Below are 20,407 nucleotides of genomic sequence, written 5' to 3'. Positions count from 1 at the left end.
TGTTCACTTCATTTTTACAACGCGCCTTTTTGCCACGATAACTTTTGCTTCAAGGAGTGGATTGGCCTTCTAGCTGTGCCATCACTGCATGGTACGGGTATCACTGCCCAGCTGAGGAATTGTGATCCCTACTTTCAGTGTGCTATGAAACCACAACATGGTGGCGCCAGCAGCTGTCCGAAAGCGAGGCTGTTGTGAAATGATCCTTATGTGTGCTCCTGAAACCTTGCTGTGAACTGTTTTTTGTTCAAGAACTGCTTTAGTAAAGAACGGAGTTGTGTGGGCTCTGGTGCCTTTAACCAAAACGCTTTCCTTTTTCAGATCCTCGGGGCGGTGATTCTTGGCTTCGGGGTATGGATACTGGTGGACAAGTCCAGTTTCATTGCTGTTTTACGTAAGTTTATTTTTCCATTTTGAGAGTGTGTGAGCATTTTCTTTTATTTTATCAAAATAAAGCCCCACTTTTGAAGGGGTGAATTGTTTGACGCCTTTTTGAAAAGCCCCATCTTGTGTAATGGCTCGTTTGCTTACTTCTTCTTCCTCTTATTCAGCTTTATTCCTCTTATTGGCATTCTTCCTCTTTTTCATGTTTCCTTTTTGGCCTACTGCACAAAAACCCAGACTCATTTAAAAGTGGAAAAGGTCGCTTTAATGTGACAGGCCCAAGCTTACAATTAATGCTCTCCTGGCTCCATGGCCTTACAGACTAACGAAATATTTAAACCACCAATTAACTAATTACACATTTTAATTTCCCCAACAATTAAATAATTAAATAAAGCCATTTCCTCCCTAAATGTCCCTTGGACCCTACCATCTCCTTACCCCTTTCGCAGGCGTCCCGCTTTCTCCCTGGGGCCATGCCCCTCCAGGCTCAATACCTGTTCCCCCGGGGTGGCCCGCTTGTGCAAACAGCTCCACCCCCTCCTTTCCCGCGTCATTCCCCCATTGTGCTTCCCTCCCCCACATCAAAAGGGGCCATGCCCCCGGAGCCCAGACCCACTTCAATCCCCTCTGTCCTCCCCTCTACACCAATCTCCCCCTTCCTATGACCTGCAGCCAGACTGACCTGCCACATCAGCAACATAAGTTTTACATCACAACTTCTCAACTGCCCCGACCTGTCACACAAAACCACCAGCCAGTCGCCCCTTAACCTACCAAAAAACTCCCTCACAAACCGCCCTGGGACGTAAAAAAACCCCAACCAACCAACCAACCTCCCATGGTCCTCTCCCCCCCCTTTAATAAACCAAACCCCAAACCTAAACCAAAATGAAGGGGTGGGAGGGCGGGACAATCGCCAAGTCCAACCGTCGCCTGCCTCCCGAACCTTCCCTGCCCCCTTAAATACCCCAGTGGGGCGCTCTGTCCCCACGGCCACTCGCTGGCCATGTGCAGCGCCAAAAACGTCCCCGGGGGGAAACGCTTTGCGTTCCCCCCCGGGGCCCCCCTTTTGGCTTACTGCACAAAAACCCAGACTCATTTAAAAGTGGAAAAGGTTGCTTTAATGTGACAGGCCCAAGCTTACAATTAATGCTCACCTGGCTCCATGGCCTTACAGACTAACGAAATATTTAAACCACCAATTAACTAATTACACATTTTCATTTCCCCAACAATTAAATAATTAAATAAAGCCATTTCCTCCCTAATGTCCCTTGGACCCTACCATCTCCTTACCCCTTTCCCAGGCGTTCGCTTTCTCCCTGGGGCCATGCCCCTCCAGGCTCAATACCTGTTCCCCTGGGGTGGCCCGCTTGTGCAAACAGCACCACCCCCTCCTTTCCCGTGTCATTCCCCCATTGTGCTCCCCCCCCCCCCCCAACATCAAAAGGGGCCATGCCCCCGGCACCAGAAAAACCCTCCCCAGAGGCGTTCTTTCTGCCCCACCCCTCCCACCCACCTTCCTTTATTTCCAACTCTTCAACCAATCTCCCAGCCAACAGCACAAGTCTGCCAAATAGTGATTGTTCCCATAAACCGACAAATGCACCCCATCCTCCCTAAAAATCATAAAGCCCTCATACACTATTTCCTTATGTTCCATCACCTGTACTGCCACAGAGGCACAAAACTTCACCATTTCTCTGTTGATCCCCTTTCTAGTCCGCTCTATAGCACCCTCGCTCCTTGCTCCCCTCCATACTCTACGCGGCAACAACTTAGTCCACAACACCTCCGCTTGAGGCCACATTTCCCGCACCCAGACCAAATCCCTTTTCATTTTCCTTAGTAGGGCCACCCCAGTATCCCTCACCAGGTCATTCTCCCCCACGTGAACGATCAACACCTCCGGCGCCCGTAGCGCTTCCGCAACCCTGCCAGCATAGGCAGCAACTGATCCCAGCGCAGGCCCCCTAACCTGTGCCATCTTACCACCACATCCTTATAGCTACACCCCAGTTGCCTGCCCAGAACCCTTTTCTCCGCTTCTTTCCCAGCCCATTTAACAATTGAATGGCCGACAATCCACACTTGCGCCAACTCCCCCTCCTTTCGCACAGCATCTGAAAAAGAAATTACAAAATTACCACCACAATACACCAAAACCCCACGTTATTGTCAGCCCCACTTATACCCCCAACCATCAACAATTCCCCTTATGAAAATCCCTGACGTACCCCTTGTACCTCCCAGACTTCCACCGTCCCAAACTTTTCACCTTATCCTCCGTGAAACCAAACCTCTTTCCCTCCGATGCTGCGCCCATCCTGAATGAATGTGTACCAAAATCCTCACCCTTTTCTCCCAACACCCGCAGAGCCTTCCGCAGTACCCCCAAAACTTGATCCGCTGAAACCGACGACCCATCCTCATGCTTGAACACCAAGCCTGTCTTCACCCCACACCGCTCCTTCCACAACCTACCTGCCAGCACTGGGCATAAATCCTTACTCCCCCGCCCCAACAAAACCCAGGAACCCTTTCCCTTCTGGTCCGTTTTAGACGTATTAATCCTTATGTCCAAACCCAATTCTGTAATGTGCACATCCTCCCACTGCAGGCCCGCAGACCCCCTTTTCCCCCCACCAACTCCGACACCCGAAAGGCCCCGAAAAATAGCCACGTAAAACATGTCGCAAACAGCTCCCCCTCCCATACCGACCAGCAAATTCCCCCCACTGCCTTGACCAACCTCTGCAGCAATTCCGCCGATATCGGCCTCCTCCTGTCCTTATCCCTCTTACTTTCCCTTGCCCATCCTTCCAACATCCTACTCGCCATTTCCCCCCCACTCGGCTGAAAACCCCAAAACCACTTCCCGTAAAAAGCAATCCCAGCTAACTTCCCTGCTATAGTTGTTCTTGACCAGCCCCTGTCCATACACCTCAGGATGAAATTCACCACATCGTCCCTCCTCCTCTCTTCCGCATCCCATGTGCCCTTCCAACTACGCGCCCCCCCAATAAAATCCTCCCATGCCCTCCTGTATGCCTCCTTAGACGCCCACGGCCAATGAACCCTCCACCAAAGCCAAAGCTCTCATCTTCCTAACTTCCACAGCTCTTCAGGAATCTGCTGCCCCTCCTGATCCGCCTCCGGAGCCATTCCATGGAATCTCTGCCATTGAAAACGAGATAATGCATCAGCAATGCCATTATTCTTCCCCGGCACATATGTTGCCATAAACGCCACATTCAGTTCCATGCATCTCAGCACAAACTCCCTCATGAGTCTTGCCACCCTCTGATCCTTTGCTGACTGCCAGTTTACCACGTGGACCACACATTCATTGTCCACATTGAAATTCACTTTCCTATCCCGCAATTCCTTCCCCCACAGCTCCAATGCCACCAATAGTGGGAAAAACTCAAGGAATGCTATACTCCTCCCCTCCTTCAACCACAGTTAAGGCCATTTCTCCGCACACCATTTCCCCCCCCAAAACACTCCGAAACCCCCTGCTCCTGCCACGTCCGAAAATATCTGTACCTCCCATGTCACCGGGTCCCCATGCAACCACATTGACACCCCATTAAACTTCTCCAAAAAACGCAGCCAAATTCTGCAGTCCTCCCGCACTGACCCTGACACTCTTATCCGGTGATGTGGGCACTTAGCTCCTGCCATAGCCCTTGCCATGTTCCTACAAAACGTCCTCCCAGGGGCTACCACCTTACATGCAAAATTCAGATGCCCCACCAATCTCTGCATGTCCACCAGCGTCATTTTCTTGGCCCCCACTGCGTTTTCCAGCAACACCACCAGTTTGTCGTGCGGCAAGCGTGAGGTCATACCCACTGAGTCCAATTCAATTCCCAAAAATGTCAATACCACTGCAGGCCCTTCTGTTTTGTCTTCCGCTAATGGCACCCCCAACTCATCCATTAGCTCCTGGAACAACTTTAGCATCCCTCTGCACTCACCCTTTCTATTTGCCCCACTAATGAACAGAAAATCGTCCAAATAGTGCAGCACACTCTCCCAACCCGATTTAAATGAAAAAAACCCACTGTAGGAATGAGCTGAAACGTTCAAACCGCACACAGGAAATTGTGCACCCCATTGGCAAGGCTTTGTCTATGTATATGTGATCCTCAAACTGCAAACCCAGCAACCAAAAATCCTCCGGGTGCACCGGCAGTAACCTGAACGCCGCTTTGATGTCACACTTGGCTATGAAGGCCCCCCGCCCTTCTTTCCTTACCAGCACCACTGCCTGGTCAACACTTGCATATACCACCCCACATTCTTCCGGTGCAATGAAATCATTCACCGACATCCCTTCCGGCCAAGACAAATGGTGTATTAACCGAAATTCCCCCGGAGCTTTCTTGGGCACCACCCCCAATGGGGATATCACTAGGTCACCCGGCAAGTCATCAAATGGCCCCACTATTCTTCCCGCCGCTATTTCTTTGTTCAACTTTTGCCTTACCACTTCCTCATTTTCTTTGGCTGACTTCAAGTTTTCAGCCCACCGGCGCACCCTTGGGCCCTGATATCCCAATCTGAAACCTTGACTGAACCCTTCACTCAAAATCTTCGCCCCAACCCTGTCCAGATGAAATTGCAACCATTTTTGCAGAACCCCCACCTTAGTTGGCGTAAAAGCCTTTCCCCACAACACCTCTGCCCGAACCTCTCCCCCTCCCCCTGTCTCCCTGTTGGAAGCACTGCGTAAGCGGGTGTTTTCCACCACACTTGCTACACTCATGTCTGAACCTACGCAGGGTCCTAGTGCAGCCGTCCTTGTTGAATGCCCAACATGCCGCTGAGGACTGCCCTTTGCCCCCTCCCCCCACCCCTTCATGGGCGGGGCGACCAAGAAAGGGCCAGAAGGGCACCGGCAGCCCACTTGCTGTATGCAATGTCGGGGCAGGCCTCGTTGGAGCCATCCATTGCAGCCAAAGATCCATATCTATCTCCCCCCAAACCGCTTCACTGACCTCCGCCATTCTCGCTCTAAATTCCTCATCATACCTCACCCATGCAAAACCCCCAAAACTCGTGAAAGCCTTCCTAATTACGTCCATATATTTAAGTAGGGCCACACAACGCTCAGGAAATTTTTCACAATAAACACTGGCATAAATGATAAATGCCGATGTCCAATTCTCAATAGTCACCGGTACCCTTGGACGCGCAGCCAGTTCCCTCTCCTCTTCTTTAGACCCCTCCTTAGCTCTCACTTCCCTATGGAGCAATTTAAAAACATCTACAAATTCCCCCGCCTGAATCTTTTCCCTGGTCGCCGCCATCAAGGGCGCCCCAAACGGCTTTGTTATCCCCATGTATGGCAATTTTTTCTCCTTTCCTTTCACTTCAACCTCCTTTTCTTTTCCCCCTTGCACCTCGAGCCCCAATGGCTCCACCACCTTGTCCGTCTGAATCTCCACCGAGCAAATGCTCTTCTCAGCCCCCAAGGCTCCAATGGCCTGTACACCAACTTCCTTCCTCCTCCCTTGCAAACCCGCCCCTTCGTTTCCCGTCCCCCCCTCCTGGGACCCCTCTCTGCCATGCAGATGACATTCCCTTTCCCGCTCACCTCTTTCTGCACCCGCCGTCTGCTGTCTTGCGTCCACACCAATGCTCCTCATCTCCTTCCTTATCGGGCTCCTACTGCGGGGACAAAACATGTCAGCGGACTCACCGAGCCAACCTTTCCCCCTCCCGCTTGACCCGCGACCCCCCTGCACCTGTCTTTCCATATCCCAAGCCCAACTTCTTCTCTCCTCCCCCCTTACCCTCACCGACCTATAACCATCCACCTCCCACTGCCCCACATAATCCTCCAAACCCATTTCATCACCCATCAAATACCATTGTGGCTGCGAGCTCGTGCCCCAGTCGAGTTGCTCATCCTCCTGCGAGCCAGGGGTGTCCACCCCGCCACTCCTTTGACGTCTTCTCAGCGGGGCCGTGGAAACCCCTGTCTGGTCCTCTTCTCTTGGGCAAGGCGCTCCGACCTCCACCCTGGGTTCTTCATTGCTAGGGGCCGTGCTGCACCCTCTAGGCTCTCCGTACGCTGACCGAGTAGGGGCCGCTCTCAAACCCTCTACTTCCATTTGACCAGCGGGGGCTGCGCAGCACCCTCCGCCCTCATTCATCCTACCCGGGGGGGCCGTTCCGCACCCCACCCTATCCACCTCAATTGATGGGGACCTCCCTCTCCTCCCACCCGCACTCTTCCGTAGGTATTTCCCCCCCTCTTCCCCGCTTCCCTTGTACCCCCTTCTGTGCCCCATCCTTAGCACCACCGTTATTCCCTCGAGCCCCCTCCCTTTGAGCACTCCTTGCTTCCTTAGAGCTATCCTTCATTACCTCCCCACATGGCTGCCCACTGGAAGTCATATCGTCCCCAGACGCCCTCCTGGCTATCTCCCTCCTCAACCTCCTGCCCCTGGATTCCCAAACCTCCCCTCTCCCCGCCGCGGGGGTGCAAGCCACCACTGCCGCGAGAGCCCCATCGGCTGTCGCTCTGCGCTGCGGCCTACCCCCACTTGTTTCCCCCTCACCCGTGACCTCCCCCACCGCCCCCTCCAGCTGGGCCCTAGATGCCCTGCTGATTATTGCCAGGGCCTCCCTCAGTGCCCTGGCATCGACCAAACCCTCCTTGCCAGCTCCCCGGCCCAACATTGTGCCACACCAAACTAGTTGTGCACTAGGGGTATTCCCAGTCAGGCTAGCTAACTAAGCCCCCGAGCCAAAACCTACCCAAGGACCTACGCCAAAAATGCCAACCCTGCTAACCTAGCACAGAGTAAAATTAAACAATAATAACCCCTGGTACTAAGAAACCCCCAGACAGAATATGTCCTACTCTGCTTATGTGTATATTAATTTATTTTATTTATTATATTTCCCTTTTTTTTTTTGTTGTTTGAGTATTTATTCACTCTATTATCTAAAAAATGTTTTTTTTTTTATTACCCTAACAAACTTTATTTTTTTTTATTTTTTTGTAACCACCCCCACCCTTCTACGTAACCCAGCCCCCAAAGCAAGAGCCCAAAACCACAGCCCAGGCACCAACTATCGATGCAGCAATGCCCAGGCACACTGCCACCTGGCGGTGCTCAAGCCTCACCGCACTCCTCAGAGAAACACACACCGCCCCTTTAATAGGGCTGCACTGCCCCCTTTCACAAAGGCGCTGACACCCCGCCCCCCTCGGCGCCGAAGCCGGGATACCGACAGCAGAGCTGTGGAGGAAAAGGGGGCTAGCCCGCGCTCACTCCCTCCCCCGGCCCTCCACCCCGCCGGCAACGAACGAAAGAACCAACCCGCCGGCCCCACTTCAGGGAACACCCGGGGCCCTACTGCCCCCCGACCTCCTGCACAGCCCCCGCTATGAGGCCCGGAGATAACGGGGACCCAAGGTAACAAGTGAGGGGTGTCTTATCTACGGCACCCCTCCTATAAATGCGCGCTCTCCTTTACTTTTCTTTTTTTTTTTTTTTTTTTCTAAACCTGACCGCCCGCTCTTCCCAACTCCCCTACCTCACCTCACTATTCGTCCTTCCTCAAGGCCCAGCTACTACCAGGGAAGGCTCGGGAGCAGGCAACAGGACTTGACAATCGCCAAGTCCAACCATTGCCTGCCTCCCGAACCTTCCCTGCCCCCTTAAATACCCCAGTGGGGCGCTCTGCCCCCACGGCCACTCGCTGGCCGTGTGCAGCGCCAAAAACTTCCCCGGGGGGAAACGCTTTGCGTTCCCCCCCGGGACCCCGCATTTGTAGCTCCTTGTTTCTCTTCTAGGCTCCCTTGCTCTCCTTTGATTTCTTTTCTCCTTCTTTCCTTACCGTTCACCATTCCATTCTCTTTCCATAGCCTGTTCTAGTCACTAGGCCAAAAAATTTACATAAAACATTTCTAACGCAGAATTATGTTTTTCTCCTTTTTCCAAGAGTGAGTTAAAAAACGTCCACTGCAAATAAAAACTTGCTTGAAAATCCCTTAGTCGTAGTGTCTTTCAATTCGATTTGTTTTATTTTTTTGAGGGTCTTACATTATGGGCATTTCGACCTGCCATTTGCAGTTTAATTTGCTCTTCTTTGTTTTATTTTATATGGTTTTATTACATGCCGAAAGCCCGACGGGCATTGGGGCGTGGGCACACAGAGACGCACAGGACAATACAGAAAAGGTAAATAAATGTACACAAGGATCAAGCTCATATGTCGATTAGGAGTCATAATGAATAGCTATTCGACAGGTGCGTTTTCAGGCCCTTTTCGAAATGAGGAGAAGTTGCGATCCAGGCTTAGATTCATCGGAAGGGTGATCCAACCAGAGGAAGCTACGTTTGTAAATGATTTTTCATTGGCTTTCATCCGTTTAGGGCACGGACAGTTTAGCAACATAGTGTTACTTGAACGCAGTAGTTTAGCGGGCTGATAGGTGGTAATGGTAATTCTTTTCTTGAAGTATTCTGCGGAAGTGCCATAGACTGCTTTATGGGTAAAGATTGCTATTTTAAATTGGATTCTGGCTTTTATAAGATGCCTTTGATGTAAAGTGATATGTTCACCACAAGGAACTTGTTTTATAATGCGCACACCATTATTTTGAACCACTTGTAGGGCATGTAAACTCTTTTTAGATGCACCTCCCCGCAAGTCATTACAATAATCCATTCTCGATAATTTTTTTCGGAGATTAGTGGTCTCATTTTCCTGAGAAGTTTCAAGTGGTATTGTGTATTATGAGTAATGTTGTTCACTTGGGCATATGTGATATGTGATATGTTATATATGATAACATTGCAATCCAGGACTGTGCCCAGTGTTTTAACTTCAGTCTTTGTTTTGATCACACATCCATCCAACGTCTTTATGTCTTCAATATCTTTGATCTAATTTGTATCCCTGGGGACAAGAGCCAAACAGCAGTAACTCTGATTTTGCATCGTTAAGACACATCCAGTGTTCCGCCATCCACTGTTTTACAGTTTTAAAAACATCATTTAGTTTCCATCCACTCTCACCAACAGCTGAGTATCATCAGCATAATTGGTGAAGCGGATGTTCAAATCCTCCAGTAGATCGCACAAAGGCTTGATATAGAGATTAAAAAGGGCAGGGGACAAACATGCCCCTTGGGGCACTCCGAAGGTAATCCGAGTATAATCGGACAAAGCCTCCCCCCAACAAACAGCTGAGACTCTTTAGGACAACAATGAGTGGATCCACTTCATAACACTTGGAGAGCAGTTTCCTGTTTTTTCCAAAGCTGCCATTAAGATGTCATGATCCATTAAATCAAATGCCGCCCACAGGTCCAAAAGGACCAGCAGGCCACATCATCCTGAGTCCATAATGTCCCGCATGTCTAACTGTAGGTGCACAAGTGTGCTTTCCGTACTTTAGTAGGGCCTAAAACATGACTGTTTCTGATGAGTAACATTTTGGTGTTCCAAGAAATCTTGAAATTGTTTCGTAGCAACTTTATTAAGAATTTTCAAGAAAAAAGAGTGTTCGTGATCGGTCTAAGATTGGATACATCGTTGGGGTCTTTCCCCACTTTTTTAACTAGATTTGTAACCGTAACTTGCCTTATACTTCTGGGTTCACTTTCATGTTTAAAGTAAGAATGTATAAAGCGAGTGAGGAACGGACCAAAAATGTTTACATTTGCTAGAATTATCTTAGCAGGAAGAATGTCCCCGGAGCAAGGTGTGCGATGCATGCTTTTCATAATTTCCAAGAGCCCTGCTATGTTTATCTTGGAAGGTAAAATCCTGTACTTCCACCTGCGTGGTTTCCGGAGGGATCACTAATTGTATTCCGATTGTTCATAGTTGTAGGGTTATTATCTGGAACAGCCACTACTGATGTTTTGATCTCATCTCTGGCCCCTAAAACTATCAGCAGAAACATTTTGATTTTGATTGGTCGTTTTTGGAAGAAATAAATGAGATAGCCTGTTGGCCAGGGTTTTCAATTTTCTTTAAAACACTGAAGAGTTCTTTAACTCTGTTATTAGCCATAGTAATTAGGTTCTCATAGAAGTATTTCTCAGCATTGTAAATAGCAATTTTGTATGTTTTCTTAAATGCATTCCAGGCTTTTTATTTTTTTTTTATTTTACATTTTTAAAGCGCTCACACAGCCCGCAGGCATCGAGGCGCTGTTACAGGAATTGTTTTGTAGTTGCGTAATTGTTTTTCTCTTAGTTGCGTATTTATAACGCGCTTAAACACCCAGAGGTATCTAAGCGCGGACCCGGGGATCGAACCTGTGTTGCTTCATGTCGTCTTGCTTCCAAGGCGCGCACGTTGCCGCTGAGCTATCCTCCCAGGACAATTTTTATGGAGGGCAAATTTGGTTTTCATCCAGAGACGTTTGGCTTATCGTTTTGCTCTCTTGATTTCTTTTAGGTGCAAGACCAGTATTTCTATAAATATTATTTGCCAATGGGCTGCGCTATTTTGTTTGCATATTTTGAGGCGTTTAGCACTTTCTTGGAGTTTGCTTTGAAGCAAGAGGTACAAGAGGGAGGGGTCTTGCATTACCTCAACGATTGCTTGTTCATCAGCAAAGAGGGGACCGCGGAGTGCGGGACACTCGAGAGTACATTCCAGGGATTGATGAAGGGGATGGGGGTCCCACTAGCGGAAGGTAAGACAGTGGGTCTGGTTACGTGTTTGACATTCCTAGGGATAGAAATTGATTCAGTCAAGGGTGAGTGCAGACTGCTCTAGGACAAGGTGATGAGATTGAAAGAGACAATCAAGGTTTTGAGGCGGTGGAGCAAGGCAACTCTGAAAGAGCTCCAGTCACTGGCAGGTAACCTGAATTTTGCGGGAAAAGTCATCCCAGCAGGTAAAGTGTTTGCAAGAAGTATTGAGCTCAAAACAGTGGGGTTGTAACATGCCTCCCAACATGTCAGGCTGGGAGCCGGAGTAAGCGAGGATCTCGAGATGTGGGAAAAGTTTCTGGATGATTTCAATGGGGTGCTGATTTGGAGGGAAGAGTGGGCCAGTAGCGACAGGCTCAAACTATTCAGATTCATCAAGTTCCCTGGGTTTTGGGGCAATTCTGGACAACAATTGGTGTGGTAAGGCTTGGCCAACAGAGTGGCATCAAAAAGGGATCACTAGGGACAGCACGTTGTTAGAGTTGCTCCCCATTGTGGTAGCCTTTAAAATGTGGGGTGAACAGTTAAAATACAGAAAGGTGTTGCTCTGATCAGACAATCTAGCCGTGGTCCAGATCATAAATCAAGGGTCATCGAGCAATACAAGGGTTTCAAGGCTGCTTAGAGAACTCAACAAGGGCATGCTTGCATTAAACATCGAAGTCAGAGCACGTCATATTCCTGGGGTCAAAAACATAGCCGCTGATTCTCTTGTTTACAGTGGGAGAAATTCCGTGGGAACTGTCCAGAAGCAAGCAAGGTGATGACCCCATTCAAACACTTGGGACATTAAGAAAGGTAGAGCCAGGCCTACATTATAGGCCGCTTGCTAAAAGTTTTGATCACTGCTTCTCTGACTTTATTTAATTATTTTTTATGGTAGCCTGAAGGTGAAATGTTTCTGGGCCAACACCTGCCTGTTCACCCACCTGCTCTGCTGCTGTAGAGCAAGTGGGTTGGATGGTGTTTACCCAGGTGGCAAGTCGCTGCTCTGCTAGTTCAGGTGAGTACCAGCAGGGTCGGACTGGGGCATGCAATTTACACAGGCAACGATGAAAAAGTGGTACAGCCACAGGGTTGCAAATGGCAACCTATATGAACAATTCCCAAGTTCGAAGTTTTGGATAAAGAGATGTTGCAAATTGTGCTTTATAAAGAATGTTTGTTTTAGTAACGGCGGTCAAAACTAAAAGCTGCACAGTAAAGTAACTCAATACTTGGCCTACTTTGACCAAAAAACAGAGCTAATTTAACCATGAAATCTGTCCCACACTAGTACATTTGAGATGCACTTTGGCATTGACCTATAGGCCAGTCCGGGCCAGTTACCATGCCTCAATTCTAACCTGGCAGTGTTGTGAAGACAGTCGCGGCTGAAAGATGGTGCTAAGTTGAGGTAAGGTAAAATGGCCGTCAAGTGCCCGTCGCCCAGTAATGTTGGCCTCCCTGTTTGCAGATGAGGTATCGTTTTTTTTTTTTTGGGTGGGAGTGTGTAGGTGGCCCACTTAGACATAGGGGAAGCCCTTTGGTTTGTAAAATGGGATTGTTTGGGGTGTTGATAGAAGAAGGGAAGGGAAGGGTAGGTGCTTGTTAAGTGCGCTGCACCTGGTGAGTCGTCTGATGGGGATTGGGTAAGATTTGAGAGGTAACGAGTTTCTTGGGGAAAGGGGGATATAGGGCAAGGAGGTAGGTTCTTGGTTGTGAAATATTTCCTTGGAGATGAGTTCTGCTGTAGGATAGTGTGATAGAGATGTAGGCGTATAACCGCGAGGCTGTGAGTAGGAGAGAATGTGTGGGTTAGAGACCGCCATATGCCAAATTGGAACGGTTGAGGGGGTTGTTTGGGTGGTGGGTAGGTCTGTACGGTTAGCCCAACATGGACTGGGGAACATCCTCCCCCTTCTACTTCCGGAAGGCCTGCTGCACGATCAACCTGCCCAGCCTCATCTGCCATCTTGTCTTGGTGACATTCTCCCAGAGTCCCACGTGACTGCTGCAGGCATGAAACCTGTCTGTGTAGAGCGCGCAACTGTTTGGGCAGGTGGCCTTTTGCTTTATAGCGCTCATTCGTGGTGCCTCATCTCGTAGGGTGGCCACCAAAGAGGGCAGGCGGTATGCCTCACCCAGCATGTGACAACCACAAGTTGCAGTGCCTCACCTCGCATGTGGCACCCACAGGTTAGACCGGGTGCCACACCCAACATGCAACCTCCGCGAGGTGAAAGGTTATTAGGGTGCTTCATCTGGCACCCACAAGGTGGGGGAGCTCAAGGGGTGCCTCGTCTAGTAGGTGGCCTCCAGTAGAAACGACAGTCTCCCGTTTTACAGGTGGCACGCGGTGTGTTGGTTGGAGCACAAGGGCCACATCATCTCATAAGGACTCACTCGGCCTAGGGTGCACAAGTGGTGTCACTGCTTGCATTGTGTTTGGTGCAAGCAGAAGCACGGTCTGCAAGCAATGCATTATTTGTGTGAGGAGCTTACTGTATTTTCCGGTACTTGCCGAGACTTTTTGCACAGCTGATGCTGGGCCAAGTATTTGGGACTATTTACTTCCGTGTTTATAGGGAAACCGTCAATCTGAGTCGGCGCAATTTACGCAGACGACTCAAGGGAGCCAACGGTTCGGAACCGGGAATAGCGCCCCCCCTGGCGCTGCAGCTTTTCAGTCCCACATTAATTCGACGAAAGTGAAGTTTGGTAAAACAGTGATTTTGCACAAGATCACAAAGTCAGTCGAGCGGTTTCTGACCAGACTTGAGATGAATGCCCTCGGCTTTGGATCCAGGCGTGCGAAGTACGATTATCTCAGTACCACTCTGCCGCTCGCCTTATATATTCATGCGGTGCCGTCCCTGCATCTAGATTCGGGTTTAAATGTGGCCCCGTTTCATATCTATAACACCCCCTCCAGACACACTGCACAGCTGTCCGTCAGAGCTAGGGCAGCAGCCGCATGACCCTCTCCCCAGCATCCCATCTGCCAGCTGTGCCATGACATATTGGAGGGGCTGCGAGGGCAGTTTATTTTCGGGGTCACCTGTTGTCATCAATCAAGCTCGCCTGTTTGTCCACTTATCGTCCTTTATTGCGTGTTTCACAATGCACGTTATTAGCATATTTATCTCTTCGATAACTAGCAAACCAACAACGGGAGAGAAATTACAGGTGTATACCAATGTATTGTCCAACTATTACTAATGTTCTCCATGGGCGGGTGTCCCCCACGTGGACCAGCCATGCTTGTTGACAAGTTGTTCATTCAACACGCACGTGTGGCATCGTGTTGGTATCCATCAGCCTGTTGGGAAGTGGCTATCCCGTGTTGCACCAGGTCATGGGTGCTGTTTGGTTCTCCACCAGTGTGGCACAGAATCGTTGTGCACCAGCATGCCACCGGGTCACTTTCTCTTCTTGGGACTTCGCCATTCTACACTGATGTGAGGCAAGTCGAATTTCAAGATCGTGGCATCAAGTCCCTCATTACAGAATAAGTACCCCTCTGCCAGGCAGAAGGGAATTATTTCATCCAGTCATCCAGTGTGTGTGGGGGTGCGGGGGGGGGCGGGAGGTTCGGGGGGTTGGCGTGGGGCACGATTTGGTCAAGGGCAGCGGGTGATAGGCCTTTGTGCCTCTATGCCCAGCAGAGAAGGGGCTCCCCATGATGACCGTCCTCACCCCAACATGCTGCAGGTCTCCTTGGCACCTTCATGTGCTTTTTTCAAAATCAGCCGTGAACTGGTCTAAAACTGGGCTATTGCATTAGAGTAGACGGGGACGAATCATTTGTCTCACTGAAATCATTATCAAATGCACAGAGTACAGATGGGGAGAACTGGCATGTGAGGGGGGACACACAGCTTTTAGGTGTTTGGCTATTTGCCCACCCGTTGACTGACCATGGCCATGCTAATCCCTGTGGCCATTCCCACCCACTTCCTACGCCCCCACCCCAAAACACCTCCTCATGGGAACTCTTTCAGCTCGCTTTGATCAAAACTTAACATCAAACTTTGCACTCGAAGTGCCTGCCAGTGTTATTTCAAACCAGCCCTATGGGCGTTAAGGACTTAATTGGAGCGGCAAACGTGCTACTGGTGTACGAAAAAAGCCTTAAGAAAGTCTGCTTTAAGCCACTTTATTTACAAGCACCATGCATGCCTTTGACTGAAGACCTGTTAAAAACAAGGGTAGGCAAAGCCAACAGTTTTGGCTTGTGTAGAAGTACTAGACATTTTCCAGGCTCTGCTCTTAGATGCCAAGGTACTTTAGGAGGCTCAGCGGCAGGCTGGGCAGGGAGTTCTGAGGGGGGGCATTTGGGGTGCTAAGCAGCCTGTTGACACCTCTATTGGGCACAGCACTCGGTGCCGGAGCACTGGGACTGGAAGTCTTGGACGGGGAGGACTGGGACGGGACGAGGGGGACCAGGACGATGCTCCACATCTTCTGTGCTGGCCCCAGACCTCATGCACAGGGTAGGGCAGCACTGTTGCTGCCATTCTTTTTCCACACCAAGTATATTCAGGGGTAAGGGTTGGGACACATGGATAGTTATTTATTGTGCGTTTGTAAGGCGCTTATGCATCAAGAAATTGTGTACCAAAGCGCCCACAGGCAAGCAGGGAGGGAACATGGGAACGAAAGGCAAATATTGTATCAATGAGAAAGAGATGGTCCTACTAGGCCTTGTGAGCATTCAGAACGTGCAAGCGCAGAGAGAGATGGAGAAAAGGGATGAGGGGGGAGGGGTAAGTGCTAGGAGTTCCACGGAGGGACATTTTAGGGAGTAAGTGACAAGAAACTGTTAAGTACCTGGCACAGATCTCTTGGTAAGAGTGGTCAACTGCCAGTACAATAAGTGCAGGCTTGAGAGTCAGCAAAGACCAGTGGGTGCCCAAAGGTAAGTGCTGGGAGTGGGCCAAAGCTGAAGGTGATTTGGGGGAGGGAAGGCTAGGACCCAGAAGGACATATAAGGGCGCTGGTCACCAATCTCGCCAAACTGTGGGGTTTAGCAAGGGATGGAGAGGGGGAAGGAGGAGGTGAAAGTCTTGAGGAGCTTCTGGAAATTGAGGAGATCTGGCTCAAGACAGAGAGGAACGGCAGGCTATTCCAGAGGAGGGAGCCAGCCGAGGAAGGAGATCGGCCACCAGCTCGCTGTTTAGAGAAACGCTTGATACGCAGAGAGTTGTCGCTGGAGAGGCGTAAAGATCTGGAGGGAGAGTATCTGGTGAGAACCCATTGTAGATAGTGTGGTCCCTGGCCCCAGTTAGCCCCATTGAATAATGGACTTAAGAATTGGGGTCACTGCTGGAAAGAATTCTCTTCTAGTTGTTGGCCGAGGCTCGGCATCGAACGGGGAAGTGTCATGCCCGAATAGATGTAAGCTGCATCTGACTGTCTTCTCAAATAATGCTTCAACATTTTTGGGTCCTGCCAGTGCTGATCTTGAGAATTATAACCACCAGAGGAGTCTACTCAGACACTAGGTGGCATATAACAAATTGTTCCCGAACTTGCTGAGGCTGCACCATTAGGTGTGAATGTCTGAGATGTTTCATGCGGTATAAGGTCAAAATAACAAAAATAAAAAATGAATGAAATTATAACTAACAAATACCGAATGTGTTATTAAAATACATATGTTGGATGAGAAAGGGGATGAAAGGGTTCCAAACCAAAGTAGGATGAATGACCATCCCAAAGTATCTGAGGGGCTCACAGCTCCCATTCATATTTGCTTTATTGAGCAAGAAGGCAAGCACAGCATAAAATATATTACCCATAAGCGGAGCAGTTCGGGACAAGGTGCTTTGCAAACGATGGAAGACGGGTTGGCTGACGATCGGATGGAGGAGGGGGCGGATTCACATGTGAACAGTGAATGGGGGACAACACAAACTATCAATATAAAGTAATGCACGTTATGTGCAGGTGCTGACGTTACCTTCAGATGTATGCGTTTGTATCATCCAGGAGAGGTGAGGAGTAGTTCAGCAGGGTGGACTCCTCAGGAGACTTCTGTAGTTCCTGCTCTGAAGAGGAGTGGTGTGAGGGTAGTTTTAAAAGCAGGGAACGTGGCTAGGTTATTGATTTCCAGGGCTAGAGAGTCCCAATGGTCAGGTGCAAGGACGGTGTAGGAGTGGAAGCAGGAAGCCGTGCAGCAGGAGGAGGGACTATCGTGGAGTAGGGCTTGAGTTTGTAGTGCGCGAGGAGGGGAGTAACCAGAGTTTGTTGGCCAGTTGTGTGGTGCGGGCCATTTTCATGAATGGTTTTAGCTACTAGGCGGAGGCGTTTGAAGAAGGCTTAGTCTCATGGAGTGTTAAAGGTTGGAGAAAGATTGAGTAGCAAAGTTGAAGGCAGAAAGAAGAGGGGAAGACCCAGAAGAATGACAGAGCAGCTGACAAGATGGCGGAGGATCAGAGTGGAGGGGATTGGTAAGCGAGGAGTAGACACATTGTGCAGATATCCAGAAGGTTACATTTGGCGGCTAGAGCAGGGAAGTCAATGAATTGCTGGAGCTTTAGATCACCCAAAATACCAAAAGCTGGTTGGCCTTTGGATTGGGGCTGAGATCCAAGAGAAGGATTATCGGGGATGGGAGGATGGGAGGATGGGTGGGATGCTGGAAGACTGAGGACTTCATTCTTGGAACAGTTTAGCATGAGGCACGTAAGTGCCACCCATTGGCCGATGGAAGAGGGATGGATTACCACGAAGAAAGTCACGGGTAAAGGGAGGGAAGAAGAACAATATGTGACTGTTAATGGACTCCATTCGAAGAGAATGATTTGCTGAGAAAGAAATTGTATGAAGTGGGCAAAGAACAGACCATTGGGGCACAACCACTGGCAGGGAGTTGGGAGCAAAGATGCTGGTGCTCTGAGATGGAAATGGAACGTTAAGATAGGAGGTGATAGGAGTCATCTTTGCCAATGTTAGAGAGGGTAGGGACATGAGAGAAAGGCGGCGGATAGATCTAGGAGGATGAGCATTGAGAAGAGTTGAGTGGAGTTGAAGTTGGAAAGGGGTGTTTGGATTTGGCAGTAGGCACAGCACGCAAAGAAAGAACACAGATGGACCACTGGGGTGGGGGGTCACAGAGGCCCTTTGTGTCAACTCCGGAAAGTAATACAGTTTAAAAATACTATTGCAAGATTTTGGAGTATTCCGGGAGGAGAGCGACTGGGTAGGCCCATTGTCATGGTTGTTTTGGTCGACAGAGGTTTTTTTTTTAAAATGTCTTTATTTGGGTAGGACATTGGCATTCTTGCCACTGGCTAGCAAAGCACAGATGAAAGTGAGAGGAAGGAAGAAGGTGGGAGGAGGGTCGGAGCAGGTTGGTGGTGCCATTCCTTGATGGTCTGAGCGGTGAAAGCTTCAACAGGGAACCACGATGGGTTGGCATCTGAGATTGATGCCAGCTCAGCGGGGTTAGAGGGGGAGATGATAAAACGAGAGGTGTATGCTGAAAGCAATGGTTTGTTCGGACAAAGTGGAGAAAGGTAGACGGATTGGATTGTGGTCAGATTGTCTATGATCGCTGATATTTTTGAAGAGCTGTAATAGGCTGTCATTGGCAGACAGCAATGAGGAGATTTCATGTGGGTGAAGCAGGAGCAAGCACAGAGGAGAGTTGACAGATGGGGTCAAAGGGAGGTGATCAGGTTAGTGCAGGATTATGATTTTGCTGAGTCGAGGGCAGTTACGAGGGTAAAGCGAGTGGGGCTTGGGCCAGCATCGGAGGTGTTGTCGCATGCATACTCTCGGCAGCATGCTGTGTCTGTGCGGACAGATCACAGGGGTGACCTAGGGCTTGGCGAGAAGGTGAAAGTGGGAGCTGGATAGTGACTTCCAGATGGAGAAGCAGGTGCTGAGCTAGATACCTTACATTTTTGTTCTATCAAGCTCACGATTGGTGGAGAGAGATTGAGGCAGTAGGACTCTACCTTGGTCAGATGGAGGAACCATGGGGTCTAGTTTGATATTCTGTTTTCTGATCGGGGGAATAGTAGGGAGGGATAGAGGTAGGGAGATATGAGGGACAACTGAGATGAAGAAGAGGAGGCGGGTAAGGGGCAGTGCAGAGGAGAGGGCGAAGACCAAGAGATTTCCCAAATGTGTGCATGGGTTGGCTGGGCAGCGGCAAGCAAGGAGGGGTCAAACAGGTTGGAATCCAGTGCAAGACATTGAGCAGTGGAGAGATGCATGCAGTTAGCCTCCCATCAGAACGATGAGGGCGTTGGCTAGCAGGACATTCAGAGTGGGTTTGAGGACATGAAGATCCTTGGCTCACCAAGGGATCAATAGATGAGAATTTAGAGGGGTTCATACAAGCAGTTTAACAGTGATGTGCTTGAAGTAGGAGGTAGAAGTGGGGTGAATCCATGAGTGCCCCACCCATAAAGGGCAATGGGGCATCATACTGCTAGCCGAGGAGCCAGGAAGAGCAGCCCAATGAAATTTGAGTGTTCACTCAGCTGCAGAGTAGCTGAGAGTGTGCTCCTGAGGCGGCCTTGTTATGAAGGAAACCTGCTTTCCTTTCGCGTGAGTACCCCAACCAGTGGGTGCCTGATATGCTATGCAAGGCTGCAGATGTTTTGTTTCCTAGTCCTTGCATGGCCGCTGGGTGCTGAGGGTCATCTTAGCATGGGTGCACTCTTGAGCACCCCTACAATAATGGCCTGCAAGGGGTGTCAAAATCCTGGTGCCCAGTCACCTGCATGAATCAGGACTCTGGGGGAGATTTGAATGATGGCTTCCCCTGCTTTTTGCTTAATGCCAGTGCATAGGGGCAGGTCATCCTGGGGGAGTGCTGGTGTCTTTCCTGAGGTGTCATTCGGTTGGTAAAATGACCAGTAAGTGATTAAAAATGCGTGTTCGCATGCAAGGTGTTGAGTGGTTTTGTGTGCGCATTCAATGGATACTTTGGAATTGTACCAAAAGGTCGACCACATAATTCCGACCTATCCATTTCTGTGGGCCTCATTACAAGGTTGCCAGTCCAACCCGCCATCACCGTTGTTTTCGAACCAGCAAAAATTCCGTCTCCCATTACACCGAATAAGGGGAGCGAGGGTGGCGGGCGTGTCGCCCGCTTCCATTACATGGATAGCGGGGGACAATAACTTTTTTTAACAGCGGACCCTGCTGCGCCAGTCAGGGGAGTTGCTAGGTCTGGAAAAGACCCGGGGCTAAGCTGATGTCGGAAGTGTCGGGACTGGGGGCTAGCTAGTCTTTTGGCTGTAGCTCCTGAGATTCTATCAGGGGCTACAACCAAAAGATCAGGGGCTATAGCCCCCTTAGCCCCCCCCTAGCAACGCC

At 49.8% G+C, this 20,407-nt stretch overlaps 1 protein-coding gene across 2 annotated transcripts in view; it reads left to right on the top strand.

Moving 5' to 3' along the window:
- Positions 1–20,407, top strand: part of CD82 (CD82 molecule) — a 339,614-nt gene that overhangs the window by 269,796 nt on the left and 49,411 nt on the right. For both annotated transcript variants that reach the window (XM_069623312.1, XM_069623313.1), the window contains exon 3: positions 322–394. In XM_069623312.1, the coding sequence (XP_069479413.1) occupies positions 322–394 (73 nt within the window). The remainder of the gene's footprint in view (positions 1–321; positions 395–20,407) is intronic.

Source organism: Ambystoma mexicanum, chromosome 11 (assembly GCF_040938575.1).
Source record: "Ambystoma mexicanum isolate Mex_15411 chromosome 11, UKY_AmexF1_1, whole genome shotgun sequence".
NCBI classification, from domain to species: domain Eukaryota; kingdom Metazoa; phylum Chordata; class Amphibia; order Caudata; family Ambystomatidae; genus Ambystoma; species Ambystoma mexicanum.
Note: the sequence above shows the minus strand (reverse complement) of the source record. Positions and strands in the feature narration are given on the sequence as shown.